Source organism: Peromyscus eremicus, chromosome 3 (genome assembly GCF_949786415.1).
Source record: "Peromyscus eremicus chromosome 3, PerEre_H2_v1, whole genome shotgun sequence".
NCBI lineage: Eukaryota > Metazoa > Chordata > Mammalia > Rodentia > Cricetidae > Peromyscus > Peromyscus eremicus.
The window spans coordinates 98,801,685-98,823,329 of NC_081418.1; the positions used below are offsets into that span (position 1 = coordinate 98,801,685).

The 21,645-nt window shown below is 43.0% G+C and overlaps 1 protein-coding gene across 3 annotated transcripts in view; it reads right to left on the reverse strand.

Annotated features, from left to right (window-relative positions):
• Nucleotides 1-8,063: 8,063 nt before the first annotated feature.
• The window catches only part of Nfu1 (NFU1 iron-sulfur cluster scaffold), a 65,661-nt gene continuing 52,079 nt past the window's right edge, over nt 8,064-21,645 (reverse strand). For all 3 annotated transcript variants that reach the window (XM_059258127.1, XM_059258124.1, XM_059258126.1), the window contains exons 6-8: nt 17,009-17,069; nt 12,100-12,274; nt 8,064-8,225 (exon numbers count right to left, since the gene is read on the reverse strand). In XM_059258127.1, coding sequence (XP_059114110.1) covers nt 8,181-8,225; nt 12,100-12,274; nt 17,009-17,069 — 281 coding nt within the window. In that variant the 3' untranslated portion in view covers nt 8,064-8,180. The remainder of the gene's footprint in view (nt 8,226-12,099; nt 12,275-17,008; nt 17,070-21,645) is intronic.

Genomic DNA, 21,645 nt, shown 5'->3' on the forward strand with positions numbered 1-21,645 from the left:
GGCAATGGCTGGAGTGATTGCTGCAAGCTTTACTGGGTTCCTAGATTGAAAAGAGTGCCAGGAAAGGGGAGCTGCCTTTCATGGAAGCTCTGAAAATTGGATCAGGTCTTCCTTGGAATTGTTGGGATAAGAAGGACAAAAGTCGCTGACTTGCAGGGACAGATTTTTTTGTCTGAGGTCATTGTGGCCCACCAGTCACGGGGCTTGGTGTTTGCCGAGGGCTGAAGAGGAACTTAGGTGGCTACAGGGGTCTTGAGGTCAGAGCAGGCTGTATGAGAAGGAAATGACTGTCTGGTATATTAACCAGTTTTTATTTTTACCTTTTTTCGAAATTGCATGTTGCTAGCCTCTGGGTCAAGTGCTCAGAAGATTGTATAATCATTAATAATAAAAATAAATTATGCTCGCTTTGGTGTTAAGTCTGGGATAGTTCCTATGTTTAGTAAAAGATGATGAAGAATATATTGGTGATTTTCTAAGAGTAACCTTTGGAATCATGAGAACATTTTGTATTGTGCAAAAGAGACCTTAGAGCTTGCCCCCACAGTGACACACTTCCTCCAACAAGGCTACACCTACTTCAACAAGGCCACACCTCCTAATAGTGCCTTTCTCTATGAATTTATGGGCGGCCAATTACATTCACACCACCACAGGTCTTTTGCCTGCATGTATGTCTGTGCACCATCTGAGTGCAGCACCTGTGGAGGCTTGCAGGTGAAACTGGTTTCCCAGAAGTTGGAACTATACAGATGGTTGTGAGCCACCATGTGGATTCTGGGAATCGAAACTAGATTCTCTGGAAGAGCAGCCAGTGCTCTTAGCTGCTGAGTCTCCAGCCCATAACTCTCCTCTTGAGAAACATCTTTTAATCTACTGCTGGGCTCACTCACAGTTACTAAGCATGCAGCCCTTTCCCCACACGCACCAGGTGTTACCTGACCCACTGAGCCATATTGTTTGGCATGTGTGGCAGCCCTCCATTGCCACATGAAATCACACAAGCAGCCCCAAAGGCACAAGTCACATAAAGTAGACTATACACCTGTGTGGTCCCCATTAGGACTGCACTGCCTTCTCTCGCTCAGCCTCAACACCCCATGAAGGGAGTAGACTGGGAACAACTGAGGAAGAGAAGACTGGCTTGCACATGGTTCTTCCTGACAAGCAAACACCACCCCATAATAGACACACCCACCAAGACAGACCCTTCCTGATGTGCCCCCTGAAGAACAGTGGGGAGAGAATTCTCCCAGGGAGCAAAACTTGGGGGCTTTCATAGCCTACAGCCGATGATTTGGCTAGATGGCCATGGTCATGGAAGAAACAGGATTGGAAAATTGGAGGCAAGATGTCTGGGGGAGAAACATGTAGGCAGACCTTGCTGATGGGCCACGAAATGTAAAGATGTGCCCCACATGGTGGCTCCTGCAGTCTCAGCCTAGGACACCTCTAACAAAGCAGGGGAGATGACTTTCTCTGCGGATAGCAGGCAGCCTCTTTCCCAAACACTCTGTCATTGCCAGATGGGCTCATGCACAAAATGACTGTGGCATGGACAGGGACTACCATGGGCTCAGAAACACAGACCACCACCTTTCCTGGCTGACCTGGCTGCAAACACTTCTGGGTGCCCACTGAGCCTTTAAGATGGCACTGGTCCTTTCATCATGGAAATCATGGTGTTTTAGTACTGGAGTCAACACTCCAGATTTACCTTCTTCACATACCACACTTCCTGTAAAACTCCCACCCACCCACAGATTGACAACCACCACATTCACACACAGCAGCACTTGGAGCAGGGAACTCTTCTCACAATTGCAGGGCGGCAGTGGGCCTGGCTCATTGACTTCACTGAGCTGTGTTCCCACATGAAGCAGCTGGCTTGGCAGAACGGTGGAATCACTTTTGAAGACTACTTACAGAATCAGAGGGAATTCCCTGATAGGCTATTGAGAGCTGCTGGTAGCAAAAGACCATGAGAGTATACAGCAGGTGACAACTAGTGCTCAGGTCAACCTATCAGAACCAAGGATTCTGTTGGAAGAAACCGTCACACAAGGCGTCATGGAATTACTGCCTTTTGAATGAATTGGCTGTCTCTTGTTGTAAACTTCTGGGGCAATAACAGCTATGGCATCTCCATGTAATGTGTACACGTAATCTCATGACTGCATTTCAATCTTACAGGCACACATAATTGTGGATAGTGTAGAAGATGGTTTCTTATTTAACTGTACAATTTTTATGAATAGAAACATACTAAAATATGCTTCATACTAGATCTATTGTTCCATGTGGACTGTAGAACTTTGAGGTCTGTTCTCCATCCTTAGCCACTAACAAGGTAAATATTGGCCAAAGTGTCCTCGTAGATCTTTCACAGAGTGGAATTGCAGGTGCCTGGCCTTGTTGGCTCAAAACCCTTCAGAAGAATTGTATCGAACTAGAAGTGATAGTGCAGATGTCTGGCCTTGGTATATCTTAGTCCTTCTAGAGATCAATAGCACCTATGTTGCCCTAAGCTTCTTCTACCAGCACCTCCCCACTCTGATTCAAGAAACAAGCTGGGTGGTGGCTGCACACGGCTTTAATCCCAGCACTCGGGAGGCACAGCCAGGCAGATCTCTGTGAGTTCAAGGCCAGCCTGGTCTACAGATCGAGAACCAGGACAGGCACCAAAACTACACAGAGAGATCCTGTCTTAAAAAAAACTAAAAAAAAAAAAAAAATTAACGCTTTGTATTTATTTCTACACCAGTTTTCTTTCTTTTTTTTTTAATGCAAGATTTTAGGCTTAGTAGACTAATTATGTATAGGTCCTGAGATTCAGGTGATTAACAGAAAAAGGCTGTTAACTGACTAACCATGTCTGGATACTATTAATCACAAAAAATAGCACACATATTCTTTGCCTTTTCCTTAAATCTCTCATTGGTTTAATTTCTTCCCTTGTAACCCTTGTGGCTATCCCTTTAAGAGATAGCCAGAACTTTTTACAAACTACAGCTGTTGTCAGTCACCAATTAAGCTGACCAAGTCTTTGCCAAGTGTGACTCTTATCAGAATACTTGTCTCTTAGAGTTTACTTTGTAGTTTTTACTAATGAGTTGTTAATGAATGGACACACACACACACACACACACACACACACACACGCACAAAGAGGGGAACGGAGATGGTAAGAACTAGATAGAGATGAGAGAACAGCAGAAGAGACTGAGAGCAGGAGGGACTGAGAGGAGCTAAGTATGAGAACAGAAAAGAAACTGTGTAGATGGAATTGACTAAGAAGAATAAAGTCAATGACTAAAGAACTCTGTGCTTAGATTCATTTGATACCCCTCAGATTAGATTCCCAGCTGGTTGTTAGATTCTTCCACAGACCCTGGGAGAAAGCAACAGGGGCTGGACCTCTAGTGTTTTCAGTAATAGGCCAAGGCAAGGGGCCTTGAAGGCTGTCTGTGCCTAGTATGTGATACTTTCTACCACAGCCAAGGCTCAAAGGTCCAGAAAAGGGGCTCCATTTGGGTACGATTAATAACTATTATCCCTAGCGACACACAAGCAAAATTTCTGCTTCCTTATGCTCTGTTGATCTGGAGGTCTTAGTCCCAAAGGAAGGACAACTTGTATGGGAACACACAACAGTGATTCTATTGCCCCAGAAGGTGACTGTCACCCTGCTGCTCTGGGCTGCTCATGCCTCTAAATCAGTAGGCAGAAAAGGCAAAGGGAGTTACGGGGTGTCAGGCAGAATGAAAGATCCTACCATGCAGAAATTGGACTACTATCTCACAAAACTAAGAAGGAAGGCATCCGGAAGGGGGACATCTGTTTCATTTCCCATCGCCTATGATTAATGTCAATGGGAAATTACAACAACACAATCCAGACAAGACTGCTAATAGGGCACAGTGCAAGGAAGAAGGTTGGGGTTGCCTCAGCAGGTCAGGACCACACCCATCTGAGTTGTTTGCTGAAGGCAAAGGAAATATGAGCTGGGTAATAGGAGTAAATACCAGCCACAAGCATGTGACCAGTTAGATGAGAACCATAACTGTCATGCTTCTTCCTTTAAATGTTTGTGTGTGTATATGTGCATATACATATATTTATACTCAAGTAAGTTTTCTTCACTCATATCTACTACAGGTAACATAAGGTTATGTCTACGTTAGTATAAAGCTTTGTTATCTTTACATTATAACACTCAGGCTCCAGACTATCAAGGAAGGACTTGACATCTTCTGGAGCTAGAGTTTCAGCTGTGCATACCGAGTTGGGTGGAAGTATGATCTTGTTGTGGCTCTATTTGAAGATTATGATTTAGAGAGATTCATAAAGATGGACAAGGGGTGGACTTGAAATGGTTAATTGTATGTATCAACCTAGCTGGGCCATCATATAGTTATTTAGTCAAATATTCTAGATGACTCTGGAAGGATGCTTTAGATGAGATGAACCTTTCATTTAGTGGACTTAGAGCAGACAGCTGGGGGTAGACTTCCTCCAATCAGTTGAAGGCCCTACTAGAACAAAAGACCTATCTCCCTAAGCAAGTCTTGGGAGCAGCCAGGCTTCTGCTCTCTCGAGTCTCCAGCTCAACTCCATCCTTCAGATTTGGAATTTGCCAGGCTCCACAGCTATATGTAACTGTATGTGCACATGATCTTTTGCTGCATATTTTACATGTGTATATAAGCACATTCTGGGAAACCAATAATTTTATTTTTTCCCAAATTTGAATGTGCCTTTTTTTTTTTAAACTCTATAAATGACAACATTTAGAGGAAGAGGAGGATTTATTAGCTAAAATTAAGTGTGAAAGGCATCTTTGGTCACAAACATCTTTGGTCACATCTATATAGAAACCACAGTCAATGCTGTAGAACTGTCACCTATAACCTTGAGGACAGAGAAATGACCTCAGTTCTGGAACCACATCTGCAGCTTCCACTCCAAGACTGAGGTTCCTCACCTCCTAGGTGAGGGTTCTAGGCCAATGTGAGAGTCAGGTGCTCTATTCCTGTGAAAAGGAGGGTTGGGAAATGGTGATTGACAGCTCAGTTTTCCAGAGGAAAAGTGGAAATGCTGCTAAAAGAATGAGGAAAAAAAAAAGCGAGAGGCTACAAAGGCTGTCTACTACCTTAGATAGACATGGCCTGACTGCTCCTCGTCATTCTAGGACAATGGGTGCTCACTCCCAATTACAAGCAGAATTTACTTCCATTTTCTTCTCCAGGAGGCAGATGCTAGAAGAGTTTTCGTTTTGCTAAGAAGGAACTTAATACACAGAAAACCAGGAGAGCAGCTGTCCTATCTTTACTCTGCCATTTCTGTCCTGTTGCATGTGTTAGAGACAGAATAAGGGTGGGCTATCTAGAGAGCTGCCGAGAGCTGAAAGACCACTAGAAATGTAAGGAGACATGTGGTGGTATTGTGTTCCCCAAAATATTGTGCACCCTAAAAACTTATCTGGGGTCAGAGAACGGAACAGCCACTAGATATAGAGGCCAGAAAACGGTGGTGGACACGCCTTTAATCCTATCACTTGGGAGGCCGAGATCCATCCGGATCTTTGTGAGTTTAAAGCCACACTGGAAACAGCCAGGCATGGTGACTCATGCCTTTAATCCCAGGAAGTGAGGGCAGAAAGCAGAAAGGTATATAAGGCGTGAAAACCAGGAACCAGGCTGGTTAAGCTTTTGAGCAGCAGTTCAGCTGAGACCCATTTGGATGAGGACACAGAGGCTTCCAGTCTGAGGAAACAGGATCAGCTGAGGAATTGGCAAGGTGAGGTAGCTGTGGCTTGTTCTGCTTCTCTGATCTTCCAGCATTCACCCCAGTACCTGACTCCAGGTTTGCTTTTATTAATAAGAACTTTTAAGATTCTGCTACATCTCAGGATAAAATAACTCCTCCCTGGAGCTTCAAAAAGTGGTTTGTGGACAGCCTGTGAACCAGTGAGCTATCACAGGTAACTCTGATGTGCAGAAGTACAGTAGAAAGCAGGAATTTCCAACAACAGAGGTAGGACTCCCACTGCAGAGTAGGAGCTTCATATTCAGTGGTAAAACATACCCACAAGCACACACTACTGCTCTGGTCTACTGTGGCTCTGCATTGAATAAAGGCAGGGAAGAACCTTACCCACCAGGCAGCACTAAGGCCTCCTCCCTCTGTGATGAGGGTCCGGAATCCCGAAAGCAGACCAAGATGGGGACTGTGCACATGGCAATGGAAAATGTCTACCTTGTACCTCCACCATCACACCTATTAAAACAGGGCAATAATTACCTACCTAATGGTATTTAGTAAGTTTCTAACTATAAGGTGCTATTGCACAGTGAACCATCAGTGGGAATTTACTATTTTTGCATAATTATCCCCACAGGACCTTATATCCAGGCCCTCTACCCAGCACTTCAAATGAAATGCTTAGTGAGAAGTCCACGAGCATTCCACAGAGCACTTTACCCTACACCATTAGCAAGAAATTTCAGAACCAAGAATCTTAGTTTCACATAACTTCTAAGTTGTCCTAAATTTCCTGTTTTCTGTGCTGGGGAATCAAGCCTAGGGCTTTATATTTATTAGGCAAACATCCTATCAGTACAGTATCCTCGGCATTTTACTCTTTCTTTCTCCCTTGCTCTGTCCCATCTTTCTCTTGAACTTGGGCTCCTCCTGCCTTCACTGGACCTGAACCTGGCCTTTATAAAGCATTTTCAATTATATTCATGTAACAAAAGCTTATATATTTCTGGGAAATTTTTGTTTCTATTTTTATTGTAGCTAAACACACTAATAAGTGTTTTGTTTTGTTTTGTTTTGTTTTTACCATTGTTTTGCTTTCTTTGAGACAGGGTTTCATATAGCACACACAGACCTGAACCCTCTGATCCTGCTCTCTCTACCCCTGGAATACTGGGATGACAGGCATTCATCATACCAGGCACAACAATAAAAACTATTACTTGATTAAATTACTCCTTATAAATCAACTACTAACAGAACAACTGTTTCAACCCATTGACTTTATTTTCTAGATCCAATTAATTGGAAAATACGTATCAATTTGTTTAATTTCAAGGCAGACACTTGGCAGCCTGCCACAAATCACAAACCAGTAAAACTGCTGACCAAGGGCTCTATGATCTCTCTCCACCTGTTGGAGTTCAGTAATTGAGAATTTCTGATAAGAGGCTCAGCCAGGGAGCGAGGGCCTCATGAGCTGAGCTTTCCACGGGCTGCTCTGGGCTTAGCCTGCTCTCCGTCCCCATGTCTGCACTCACGGGACTGCTCTTTGTGCTCTCACGGCATTGCAGGCTCCCACACCGGGCTACTCAACAGCTGTCTTTTTTTTTTAATACTTTTCTGTTTTTTTTTTTTTAAGGTTTATTTATTTATTATGTATACACTCTTCTTCCTGCAGGCCAGAAGAGGGCGCGAGATCTCATTACAGATGGTTGTGAACCACCATGTGGTTCATGCTCTGGAAGAGCAGCCAGTGCTCTTAACCTCTGAGCCATCTCTCCAGCCCCTGTCATTTTAAACCAGAATTATTTAATGCTTTCTTTCTTTTTCTTCTTCTTCTTTTTTTTTTTTTTTTTTTGGTTTTTCGAGACAGGGTTTCTCTGTATAGCTTTGGCACCTTTCCTGGAACTCACTCTGTAGCCCAGACTGGCCTCAAACTCACAGAGATCCGCCTGCCTCTGCCTACCAAGTGCTGAGATTAAAGATGTGTACCACCACTGCCTGGCTTTATTTTATTTATTTTTTTTAATAAACTAAAAACTGCAGTAAAAAATAATTTTGGATATTTCATAGGAAAATCTAAGTCATTTTAGGATATTTTAAAAGCATTCTTTCTATTTATTTCTGCATATAAAAAGGCAAATGAGTTAAATGGGAAACATATTTTAAGCTGCTTCACATAGCATGCAAAGGAAGAACCAGAAGAGATGAGGAGTAAAAATAAAAAATACCCCTAGATAAAAACCACGTGTGTGAACGATGACTCAGGGTGGTATAAATAACTTGTGAGGTGAAGCAAATGATATTTATATCTTCTGGAGGAAGGAAACAGTTTATTAATCAACTTCCATAGCAGAGATTAATACAGGCTCCATACAGTTAAGTCCAAAGGTTGCAGCGAAAGAAAATGCAGATATTTAAGGTGAATTTGCTTCTTTTTCATCTGATTCATCATCCATCACCTAAAGCCAGAAAACAAAGAGAATTCAAGAGTTAAGAAAAGGGTTAGAAACTTGTTTTCCTGATTTAAACATCACTTGCCTACCTAAAATAGCCTATGACAATGCACAGCACTCCAACAGTAACAAAGCCATTAACAGCCCAAGCACAGGATTCAGTCTGGGATCCTAAGATAATACAAGTAATTAAATACATATGAAAGAACTAGATCCCTTTCCTTGTCTCAAAAGAGAGGCCTCTGGCAGCAGAGTCTCAGCTGGGCAGACTGAAAATGACTGGCTCCATTTCTTCAGTGAAAAGAGTAATATAACCTATTTTTATCTTTTTAGAAAATTGTGTGTGGGTGTATGTGGTGGGGTGGGGGTGTGATGGGAATGGTGTAATAGGGTGTGATGGAGGTGGTGTGATGGAGGTGGTGTGATGGGGTGGTGTGATGGGGTTTGTGTGATGGGGTGGTGTGATGGGTGTGTGTGTGATGGGTGTGTGATGGAGTGGTGTGATGGGGTGGTGTGATGGAGGTGTGTGATGGGGTGGTATGATGGAGGTGTGTGTGATGAGGGTGAAGTGATGGGGGTTGTGTGATGGAGGTGTGTGATGGAGGTGTGTGTGATGGGGGTGATGCGATGGGGTGGTGTGATAGAGGTGTGTGATGGGGGTGGTATGATGGAGGTGTGTGTGATGGGGTGGTGTGATGGTGTGTGTGTGTGTATGTGTGTGTGATGGGTGTGTGTGATTCAGTGGTGTGATGGGGTGGTGTGATGGGATGGTGTGATGGGGTGTATGTGATGCAGTGGTGTGATGGGGGTGTGTGTGATGGGGGTGGTGTGATGGGGTGGTGTGTGTGTGTGTGATGGGTGTGTGATGGGGTGTGTGTGATGGGGTGGTGTGATGGGGTTTGTGTGATGGGGTGGTGTGATGGGTGTGTGTGTGTGATGGGGGTGTGTGTGATGTGTGTGTGATTCAGTGGTGTGATGGGGGTGGTGTGATGGGGTGTGTGTGATGGGGTGGTGTGATGGGGTTTGTGTGATGGGGTGGTGTGATGGGGGTGTGTGTGTGATGGGTGTGTGATGGAGTGGTGTGATGGGGTGGTGTTATGGGGTTTGTGTGATGGGGGTGGTGGGCATGCCTTTGCATGTGGAGGTCGGAGGACAACTTTCTGGAGTCAGCTCTCCTGTCCCCTTTAGTGGTTCAAAGGTGGGACCTGGGGTGCCAGGCTTGCACAGGGGGTGCTTTCACCTGTCTAACCATCTTGCCATGTTCTTAAAAGCATCCTCTTTTTGAAATAAGTTTAAATTATTCTTGTAAACATAATTAATCAAAAAATGAATCCTGACAGGTATGATAGTGCATGCCTATAATCACAGAATCCAGAGTGCAAGGCCAGCTTCAGTTACACAGCAAGTTAGTCTAGACAACTTGAGACCTTGCCTCAGAAAACCAACAGGGCCAGCAGAAAGATGGCTCCAGGATAAAGATTTTGCTGCTGGGTCTGAGACCTGAGTTGGATCCCACGCCCAACACGGTGAAGAAGAGAACGAACTTCTGTAGGTTGGTTTAATTTCAAGGTTCCTCTTGTGCACTGTGGTGTGTGTACATACATACATGAACATGATAAATAAAATAAATGTAATTAAAAAATTTTCAGCAGCGCATGAAGACACACGCCTTTATCTCTCGTTCCCAGGAGACAGAGGTAGACAAATCTCTATGAGTTCCAGGCTAGTGTGCACCACCACCACCCAGCGAAAGAGTATTTTTTTAAAAAAGGGAATTAAAAATAGAAAAAAATACCGTAAACTATTTTGATTTTACTCAAATAAAAATTATTTTAAACCTAAAGAAATACGAAGACTTTCAGGGAAGAAAAATGGTAAGGAATAATACTTAAAGGGAAAAAAGAAAAGACTAGTCCTTCTGTGGACTGATGAGTTATTGGATAATAAAGGCCAACACCTCTGAAAAGGAAGGGTTATAGAAAGCTATGGAATGTTTCTCTCCTTACCACACCTACTACAATTACATGGCAATTAAAGTTTGTAACCAGTCAATTCTGTACCCACCCTGGACACGTGAATACAAATGCTTCCTCTTTGTTACTCTACTGGCCCCCAACTAATACTTTTTTTTTTTCAAAAGGCACCAGGGATGAAGGACGAGGGGAGTAATGATGTAAAAGCAAATCTTGATGACCAGGGCACAGTGGTACAGAAGTCCCAGCTACCTGCAGGCTGTGGCAGAATCACTCTAGCCCAGGAGCTCAGGACTAGGCAGGCAGCAGGGCAAAACTTTATCTCAAAACTTAAAGCAAACACGACAGAAACTAAAATGGCCACTGGATGGGTTCTAAAGAGACACTGAACAGAGGAATTCTCTCCTCTTAGTTGCTCTTTGAGGTTAACTAAAAAATGGCTATTTCACTTTAAAAGAATATTTAATATCTAAATTTCAGCAATATCTAATGCAAAGAATTTTGTAAATCAAGTCCTATTTAGGCAGAATCATTCCTAAATCTGGAATAAGAGTCCCAAGAACTTGTTCACTGTCAGTGTGCAAATGACACTTGTGACCCAGCAGAGCTGCTGCAGAGAAACACAAGGCACAGTCTTTTAGGAGGCCCATGCATATACACAGTGCTGACACACAGAGCTTTGCACCAGCAGAGAACTAATGAGAACTTCTACTGGACCAAAAGGCCAGCCTTTAAGACTACTAGAGATAAGTGATTCTCCAGGCATCTGGAAGAAGACACCTTCTAAAGCCACAGAATCCCTCACAAAGTTTCTCAAATCTCTAGTCTCCGTTACTGTAACTGTCTCCTCCTTGAGAGCCTTTCCTTAAGGCCCGTTCTTAGCTAGCATCACTGCAGTCAGTCACCATGACAACCTTACACACTTAGAGACAAAAAATTCCAACATGCTATAGCCAAAGCCAAACTGTGTACAACTTTTACTGTACAACAGTATATTTCCTTGGTGGCGCATGCCTGTAATTACCAGCTTCCAGGAGGCTGAGGCAGGAGGATTATGAGTTTCAGGCCAACCTGGAGTACATAGCAAGCTCCAGGCCAGTCTAGATTTTAGAGAGAAATTCTGTCTCACTAAACAAAAACTGGGACTAGCAAGTCGGCTCAGGGGTAAAGACACTTGGTGCCAAGGCTGATGACCTGAATTCTATCCCAGTAATGCACAGAAAGTGAAGGAGAGAACCAATTCCACAAGTTATCCTCTCCCTGTACATGCACAGCAGTGTGCACACCCACATACACAAGCATGAACATGTACACACACAAATGTAATAAAAATTTTTGATAAAGGCTAGGTGTGGTGGCACATATCTACAATCCCAGCACTTGGTGGGCAGGAGTTCAAGGTCATCTTGGGTTACACAAGACCTATCTTCTTTTTTTTTTTTTTTTTTTTTTTTGGTTTTTCGAGACAGGGTTTCTCTGTAAGACCTATCTTCTGTTGTTGTTGTTTTTTGTTTGTTTTGTTTTTGAAACAGGGTTTCTCTGTGTAGCTTTGGAGCCTGTCCTGGATCTCGCTCTGTAGACCAGGCTGGCCTTGAACTCAGAGATCTGCCTAGTTCTGCCTCCCAAGTGCTGGGATTAAAGGCGTGAACCACCACTGCCCGGCACACAAGACCTATCTTAAAAGAAAAAATGGTGTTGGGAGTAGAGTAAGGGAAGAATAAGAAGTTGGTAAATTACACGAGTTTCTCCACTCTCATATTCATCTATATATAATTGCATGGTGTTTTTAATCCCTTTCTAACAACTGCAATCAGAACAGAACCACCTATGGAGCTTTCCCAAGTAAAGACAGGTTATAGACTTGGTCCCCCCCACCATTAAACCCAAACTGCCACAGTGTTACCTACCTGCTCTACACCTTCCACTTCTGGAATATAAAACTGCAACATGTTCTGAATCCCGCTTTTCAGGGTGATGATGGAGCTGGGGCAGCTGGTACAGGAGCCCTGGAGCTTCAGCCGCACGATGCCATCTTCAAAGCCTCTGTAGATCACGTCACCCCCATCCTCCTGCACAGTAGGCCTGAGGCCACAAGACATTCATAACATATTTAAAACAACAGATGCATGCCTTCAATGAAAAAGATTAAGATAGTTCATTGGGGTGTGTGTGTGTGTGTGTGTGTGTGTGTGTGTGTGTAGTTCATGAATCGGGGTTCATGAGTATGTGTAGTGCAGAGGCCAGAAGTCAACTTTGAGTGCTGTTCCTTAGGCACTACCCACCTTGGTTTTGAGGAAGGGTCTCTCACTGAACAGGAACCCATTTACTAGGCTAAGTTATTTCTGCCCCAAGCACAGGGATTACAAACGCACATCCCACACCCAGCTCTCTTAATGTGGGTTCTGGGGACTGAACTCAGGACATCATGCTTACATGACAAATACTTTACCATCCTGGCTATCTCCCCAGCCCCATAAATTTGATTAAATTTAATTAAAATTTTATTAATCTGCATGTGTGTGGTCTATGTGCGGTCAGGTAAAACCTTCCAGAGTCACCTCCTTCTCCATGTAGGTTCTGGGGATGAAACTCAGGGCAGCAGGCTTCATAGCAAGGGACTTCCCTGCTGAGCATCCTCATTGCCCTGATTTCTAATTTTAAACCAGTCGTGTGTATCCAGCTACTTTCCTCTCTGTATGACTCAGTCTTGTTGAGTATGATAAGAGCCTACCCATCTCACAGCTGCATAGTATTCCACTACACTAATATGGCAGGTTGATTACCCATCCTGCTGTTGATAGGTATTTGACTTATACACACAACGTGGCTGTAAAGATTCATCTGTGCATCTTTTGGTGTGGATAGGTATTATGACTGGGCATATACCTGAGGGCAAAACTCCTGGAATATAAGCTAGGAGTGGAGGCTCGTGTCTGTAATCCTAGCACTGAAAGGCTGAAGCAGGAGGACTGCCATGAGTTCAAGGCTAGACTAGGCTACAAACTCAGTTCCAAGCCAGCCTAAATTACAGGGCGAGAACCCGCTCAACAAAACTGTAACTATTTAGATTTAAACAATAGCAAACATTTTCCTAGAATTACCCACCCTTACATGTCCCCAGACCAGGTGAGCACTCCACTGTTTCCTGTTCTCACCAGCCACTGGTGTCAATCAAAATGGATGACCCCGCCTGCTGGATTAGAAGTGACAGTTTTTAATGAGTTAGAAGGCTGCACACTCTTCGCTCTTCCATAGTTAGTGGCTGTCTGGTCACTGTCTTTTGCCATGTTCTTGCTCCAGCCTCTATTTTATTTTTTCCTTGTCTATTTGTAGTTCTTATATATTCCGTCATACACACTACAAAACCTTAAAAAAAAAAAAAACTTTAAAAAAGGTATTTACGTGTCAGTGTGTGTGCCTGAGTATATGTATGTGCACCACACAGGTGCAGGAACCCTTGGAGGATAGAAGAGGGCATCAGATCCCCTAGAATTAGTGTTAGAGGTGGTTGTGCGCCACCATGTGGATGCTGGGAACTGAATCTGGCTCCTTTATAAGAGCAGTGAGTACTCTTAACCAGTGAGCCATCTCTTCGGCCCTCTTATTTTGTTTGATATTTGTTTTGTGTATGTGTGTGTGCTTGCACACATTTTTACATTTGTTCTGTGTATGTGTGTGTGCTTGCACACATTTTTACATTTGTTCTGTGTATGTGTGTGTGCTTACACACATGCACCACAGCATGCATGTGGAAACTGAAGATAATTTAGGAGTTGGCTCTCTACTTCTATCATGTGGGTTCTGGAATAGAATTTGGGTTGCCAGGGCTGGAGAGATGGCTCAGTGGTTAAGAGTACTTGCTGCTCTTCCAGAGGACCCGGCTCAATTCCCAGCACCCACATGGCAGCTCACAATTGTCTGTTAACTCCAGTTCCAGGGGATCCAACACCCTCACACAGACATGAATGCAGACAAAACATCAAGGCCCATAAAATAAAATTAAATAAAATCTTAAAAAAAAAAAAAAAAGGACTTGGGTTGCCAAGCTTCGCAGCAGGTACCTTCATCCACTAAGCCATCTTTTAAGCCCTAGTCACTATAAAATCTTCTATTCTGCCTTTTCATGAGAAAGGCATAATTTTACTACTGTCTAATTTGTCTTTTCCTTGATTTTCCCAATTTTCTTGTATCCTCGTGAATAAAAACAAACAAAACAAACCTGCCTAGCCAAGGTCATGCAGATATTAATTAATTTGATTTATTGTATTTATTTGTTCTGGGGGTATGTATATACTGCTGTGCCTATGAAGACCACAGGTCAACTTTCAGGAATCAGTCTTCTCAATCTACCATGTGGGTCTCAGAGATGAAACTCAGGTCACCAGACTTGGCAACAAGTAACTTAACCAGTGAGCTATCCCATCGACCCCATATTATCCCATTTTAAGTATCCACCGTGATTTCTGTGTTGACTTAGACTAACACTGATTCTGTCACCCCCATCCTACCCCACCCCACCCCACTCCACCCCACCTCACCCTACTTCAGCCTTTGGTATTCTTAACACTCTATCACTGAACTACATCCCCAGCCTAACCATAAGCCATTCTGAAGAGCACTCAGTTCTACTGTAGTCAGGAAACAGTATTCCCAGGATGGGGGAGAGGCTCAGTTGTAGAGTACATGCTTATGAAGTGCTCAAGACCCTGGATTAACCCCCAGAACCAAATAACAAAACTAATTCTCAATGAATTTAACTCTGAAACTAGATAAGAGCTGCTTTACGAACATGCATACAAGCTACTTTAGTACACATTAAATTTATATTTCGTTCTTGCCGAGTACATTATACATATGTCAACATTTAGTCAATTGTTAATCACGTGTTCAAAACTCTATCTTAGCCTGGGAATGGTGGTTAATGCCTTTAATTCCAACAATCAGAAGGCAGAGGCAAATGAATCTCTTGAGTCAGAGATCTATCTGGTGCATATATACCAAGTTTCAGGCCAGCCAGGGCTACATAGTGAGACCTTGTCTTGAAAATAAGTAAATAAAAATAATAAGTTTTAACTCTCCCTTGCCCAATTACTTTTTGTGCTTTGTTAGGTGTTAATTTCCTCATTTCACTGTGGGTTATTTGTGTCTCTTTTTATCTCTGTCAAATAGTCTTCATTTATTTTGAATCTGTGTTATTAGATGATTCGAATATGACCTGGGTAGCAAGTATTCTCATTGTGTGGTGACACTGACAGCTGTCGGGTACACTGTCCTCTGGTGTCTGTGTGACTTCAGGAGCTCTCCTCTCCTCAGTCTCAATGCCATGCCTTTCTCCAGCTTCTCATTTCCAATATTTCTGTCCTTATATTGAAGCAGTGCAACCCTTATGAGGCGCATGTAGTTGGCTTTCTCACATTTTGACAACTTCATCCAGTGTTAGCCATTCTATGTACCTTTAAATGTATCTGCCAAATCTTCAGGCCTATTATCATCTAGCCATTTGTTTCCAATCTGCATTCTTTTGCACAGACCAAGCACTCTTTTGTCTGTCCTCTTTTCTACACAGCTGTTTGTTATATAATGTTTCACGGCTCGCCTCACCTCCAACATACTTACTTCATATTTTTGACTCTACTACAAATGATTACTTTTACCATGTCTCAAATAATGTCAAGACTCAGAATACTTCTGTTCACACTCACCTTCTATTTAGGTCATTTCTCTTGCTTCGATACAATTAACCCTTAGGACACTAGACGTGCTTTTTTTCTTGCCCCAAACTCCCCCGTTGTGTGCTTCAATCTGGGTTTTACTGCTCTTCTACTCTAACACCAGTCTCCTCTGCAGCTGTGTCAGGGCTCACAGGAAAGGGAGCTGGTGAGTTCCTCACTTACTGTATTTTTAGTTCTATCCTCTTCTTTTCTTACAGATTCCTCTTCTTGCAGGAATTCTCATCCTTTCATTTATTTTCTTTCACATTTGAATCACCTCTCTTAAACACCAGTTGCAATATCTCCAGGGTTAAAAATCTACTTCAGTTTCTCTTTGTTCAGTTTCAAGGTAAAACCAGTAGGTTTGTTTGTTTGTCTGTCTGTCTTTTGAAACAGGGTCTCTCTATGGAGCCCTGATGTTCTGGAACTCTGTAGACCAGACTGGCCTCAAACTCAGAGATCCACCTGCTTCTGCCTCCTGAGTGCTGGGATTAAAGGCGTGCGCCACCACACTCTGTCACTTAGCCAGCCTCTTATTAAATTTCTAAATTGTTTCTTAAAATATCTAAAGAAGAAAACATTTTCTCAAAGTCTGGACTTTCTCGTCTGCTGTGAGAATAGTAGAGACAGGCTGTCCACTAGTCTTGTCTTTATCCTTGTTTTTCTATTTTTTGTTTTGTGTTTGAGACAAAGTCTCACTGTGTGTACCATGCTGGCCTACAACTCACAGAGCTCCTCCTGCCTCTGCTTCTCTAGGAACTACAGGTGAGTGTCACCACGCCTGGCTCCCGTCTTTATTCTTATTTGGGCAGTTGCTACATGGGTGCTGGTCTCTTCACAACGCTCACAAATATGAAGTTCTTTCCTACACATGTATAGAAAAATTCCTCTCGACATGAGTTTTAAAGATGTGAGTGAATACTGAGGCACAGGCTGTAAGTTCAGTTGAGGTGATGACCTATGCTGGTTTACACTGACTATTTATCTGTAGCCCTGCTCCAATTTCAAACTGTGAAAGCATGCAGCTTTAATGAGAGCTGTTTCTGCAGTACTGGATTTCGGCGAGGGGGGGGGGGGGAGGGTGTTAGGAGGTTTTAACACATACCGTATTCTAGTATCCAACAGTTCTTTAATCATTGCCACGACTTCATCATCTTCTTCAGAACCTGGAAAAAAATCAAGAGTAAGAATTTTGCAGTTATATAAGCATTAAAACAGAAGGCTTTTCACATAAAAGCACTGCCTGGCATGGTAGCACTCAAGCAGATACAGAAGGATCACAGAAATTCAAGGCCAGCCTAGTCTACACAGTGAGCTCCAGGCTAGCTTGATTTAGCAAGACCTTGTCTCAAAATCCAAAACATAGCAAAAGAAAAAAAAAAAACATAGAACACAAAACTTCATAAGGTGACATGGCTCATGTGGTTCACAAAAGACAGACCAAGGAAAAATGGTCACTTAATATTCAGTAATACAGGGAATAAATCCTACAGTGAAACCTGATCAGATTGGGGCTGAGATGAGGGAGGGGCCTGTGAGGAACAAACTAACATTCTCAAGGACCAAAGAGCAGCACAGAAATATGTCATCTGATTTCACTGTAACTGTGAGATGGAAAGGCATGGCTACTTAGGAAGTAACTTTTTAATCTTCAGCTTCTCAACTTAGTCATTTTTCAAGATAACTGTATCAAATACAGATGTAGGCCTTCTGGAAACTTCTAAATACTTTACAAATCTGAGCCAAGAATGGTGTTTCGTTTTGGTTTTGCTTTATCATGTGTGTGCATGTCTGTGTGTGTGAGTGCGTATGTGTATGGTACTGGCAGGAACCTATGGCCTTGCACATGGAGCACATACTCTACCACTGAGCTATATCCTTGGCTACTGCTTGAATTTTGTAAAGCTGTATATAAGTCTTACCAATGCCTCTATATGATACGTAAATCTTTTTTCAAGAAATGTATTTATCTGTGAAAAAATATAGAGATTTCATGCTGTTCTGTAATAAATATTAAATTCCTAGCGACCTCATAAGTAATTTATATTAAGCTGTACTAACCTTTGAGTCCATTTTCATAAAAGAAATAAAATAAGATGAAGTTCAAGTCTCTCAGAGCAGCAGTCCTAAGCTGCCCTCCCCGTCCCCATTACTACCGAGTACAGGGCTTCCTCCAAGCATGTGCACATTTCCATGTGTAAATTTACACAGGTGGGATCAGGCTTTACCTGATCCACACTTCACGCCTAGAGTCCCTTGAAAGTCTTTCCATCAGTACATGAAAATAGGCTCATTATAAAGAGATCTTGGTAGAGCTTTGCCTTGCTGGCTTTTGGACTGTTTTAGTATCTAACCCTGAGCAACATCCTTGCTTCTAAGCACACTAATGAGATAAATTCCTGCTGATGGAATATTTGAGCCAGTCAGCTTGTGGTTTCTTTCTTTCTTTTTGAGGTACTGGGGACTGAACACAGGGTTTTGTGTTTGCTAGACAAAGGCTCTACCTCTGAACTAAACCCCAAGCCCAAATTTTGTGTATTTTTATTTTTGGTAGGCATAGTTAACTTGTTCTTTGTTTTGTTTTGGACAGTGTAGCTGTCCTGGCTATCCTGGAACTCACTCTGTAGACCAGGCTGGCCTCGAACTCACAGAGATCTGCCTGCCTCTGCCTCCCAAGTGTTGGGATAAAAGGCATGTACCACCACTACCTGGCCTTAAATATGTCTTTTGTTTCTCACTTTGTGGTGTGTGTGTGTGTGTATGTGTGTGCGTGAGCATATACTGAGGATGTACTTCACCACTGAGCTACCTTTAGCCTCTAGCCATGATTAGGAAGAATTAGTTATAACTATTTCATAGCTCAGAACACACATAGACCCCACACACGCACACACAGTGTGCAGGTACATGTGTGGTGGGGGTGTGCATGTACAAGTGAGACAAGGAGGCTAAGATGGCTGGCTAGAGAGCCTGTTTCCACCTCCCCAGTGCTGAGATTACGAGTGTGTACACTACAACTTTATGATGTGGGTACTGGAGACTGTACTTAGTCAGAACCTTGACTGAACTATCTCCCAAACATACCTAGAATATTTTTTTAAAATCTACTAAATCAATATAAAAAAAGACATAAGACTCAGTTTTAAAAAAAGAAAATGACTAGGAAATCTACTGACGTGGAAAGCTTATAAAGTGAAACAAGATAGAGAAACCCCCAGGATCAGGGTCAATACAAGAATGAAACTAAACCAAGACACTGCCAGCCTGGTGACACAGATCTGTGATTCCAGCTCCCCAGGAGGCAGAGGCAGGATGACAGTAAGTTGGGTCTGCCTGGACTACAGAGTGAACTATATAGTTGTTAGCCTGGCACCCTAGTAAGACACAGCCTCCACAGTAAAAAGAGGACTGACTCAGTGGTAGAGCCCTTGCCTAGATGTGCACAGCCCTGAGTTCAATCCCTGGAACTGCAGGAACAAACAAACAGACAGTAAGTAGGATACCATTTTAGGCCTAACATACTGTGTGGTGGTTTGAATGAAAATGACCCCACAGGCTCATAGGGGTGGCACTACTAGGAGGTGTGGCCTTGTTGGAGGAAGTGTGTCATTGGGGGTGGGCTTTGAGGTTTAAATGCTCAAGCCAGGTCCATATCTTTCTTCCTGCTGCCTGCTGATCCAGATGTAGAACTCTCAGCTCCCTCTCCAGCACCATGTCTGCCTGTGTGTTGCCATGCTCCCTGCCATGCCAACAATGGACTAAACCTCTGAACTGTAAGCCAGCCCCAATTAAATGTTTTCCTTTATAAGAATTGCTGTGGTCATGGTGTCTCTTCACAGCAACAGAACCCTAACTAAGACATTCTGGTTTAAATAAATGTAGCTGGCTGGGTAGTAGTCACATTTATAAAAACCTAGCACTTAGTGGACTGAGACAAGAGGATTCAAAGTTCAAGGCCAGCCCACATTACACAGCAAGTTGGAGACCAGCCTGGACTACAAAGTGAGACCCTGGTTCAAAAACCAAAGCAAAACAAAGGTAATGATGGCATATGCCTTTAATTCCAGCACTCAGGAGGTAGAGGCAGTCAGATCTCTATGAGTTCAAGGCTATCCTGGTCTACAGTTAAGTTCCAGGATAGCCAAGGCTACACAGAGAGATCCTGTCTCAGGAGGTGAGATGGGAGGAGCAAAGGAGGTGGGAGTTGGCTTGGTAGTGGACCGCAGGTCAAGCTCTCTAGAGTCTCTAAGCACCAAAGGAACAAAGAGAAAGGAAAGAAAAAAGATGTGAAGTGATGACAAAGTCTAAGAAAACAGAAACTCTTACACACTGCTAATGAGCACAGTAATTAGCTGCTGCTTCCCTATAGGAAACTCTACAAACCCCTCACGCCCCTCCACAGAAGCAGTGTGTCCACGGCAGCAGTGTTTGTAATGGACGTCAGCACAAATAGCTCACACAGTGAAGAACAGTCCACAGACGCCTGCACCAGGATGTCCACAGCAGCATTTGTAACACACTGGCACCAGCAATGTCCACAGTGAAAGGACAAATTCACTGCACTCTATTCATTCCAATGGACTAACACAGTGCTTAAAATAAATAAATTCAAATAAATTAGATTATAATCAGTGAAAGGCAAGCTGTGGTAGAACACAAGTTACTTGAAGTTTAAGAATAAAACCCAGAAACTGGGTATGGAGATGCACACCCATAATGTCAGCATGAAGAAGGAGGCAGGATTGTAAATTTCAGGCCAACCTGGGCTACAAAGCAAGATCCTGTCTCAAAAACACTAAAAAATAACAAGAAAAAGAATGGACACCAATTCTACCCATTCATTTCAGCTTACTGGCACAGTAAAATACAAACCAACCAAGCTCACACTCAGCAGCAAGGGAGGGGTAGACATAGAACATTACCTCTTTCTTTCTCTCTCTTTTCTCCCTCTCTTCCTCCCCCTACTTCACTGTTTTGAAACAGGCTCTCAATAGAAAGCCTTGGTTGGCTTGGAACTTGCCATATAGAGCAAGCTGGCCAGTTACTTACAACAATATTTCTGCTCTCATGTGCTGAGATAAGTGTGCACCACCACACACTGGTTTGTGTCCTTAATATTTCATTTAAAAATGGGTCTAAAGCAACTATGGAAAATTTTATATTTATTTGTTTCTCGGCACCCTCTTCCAGAAAATGCTAACATCTGTTAAATCTAAGTGGAAACAAGTTCATGCCTAATATATGATTTTTCTGAATTCTCAAAATTTTTCATAATTAAAATTTTAGTTTTACATAATAGATTCAGTGTTCACACACACAAGTTTTAAGAAAACAATGGGCAGCAGTGGCACATGCCTTTAATCCCAGCACTCGGGAGGCAGAGGCACACAGATCTCTGTAAGTTCAAGGCCAGCCTGGTCTACAGAGTGAGTTCCAGGACAGCCAGGGCTACATAGAGAAACCCTGTCTTGAAAAACCAAAAACAATTTGAGAAAACAATATATACGAAGTTTTGTCCCATCTAGAATTGTTCCCAAGCCAAATGCATTCAAAATACCCCATGCTCTTGGCTGATCCCAAGAACTAGATGGTAAGATCCTCCTGCTGAAGCTGCCTCCCTGTTGGCTAGCTCACAGGGCCACAAGATGCTCTGTAGGCTGCTGGGAGAGAATTGTCAACCATCTCACTCAGCTGTGGACCATGTGCTACAGCACCGACTAGCCAGGCCAGATGTGCCCACTG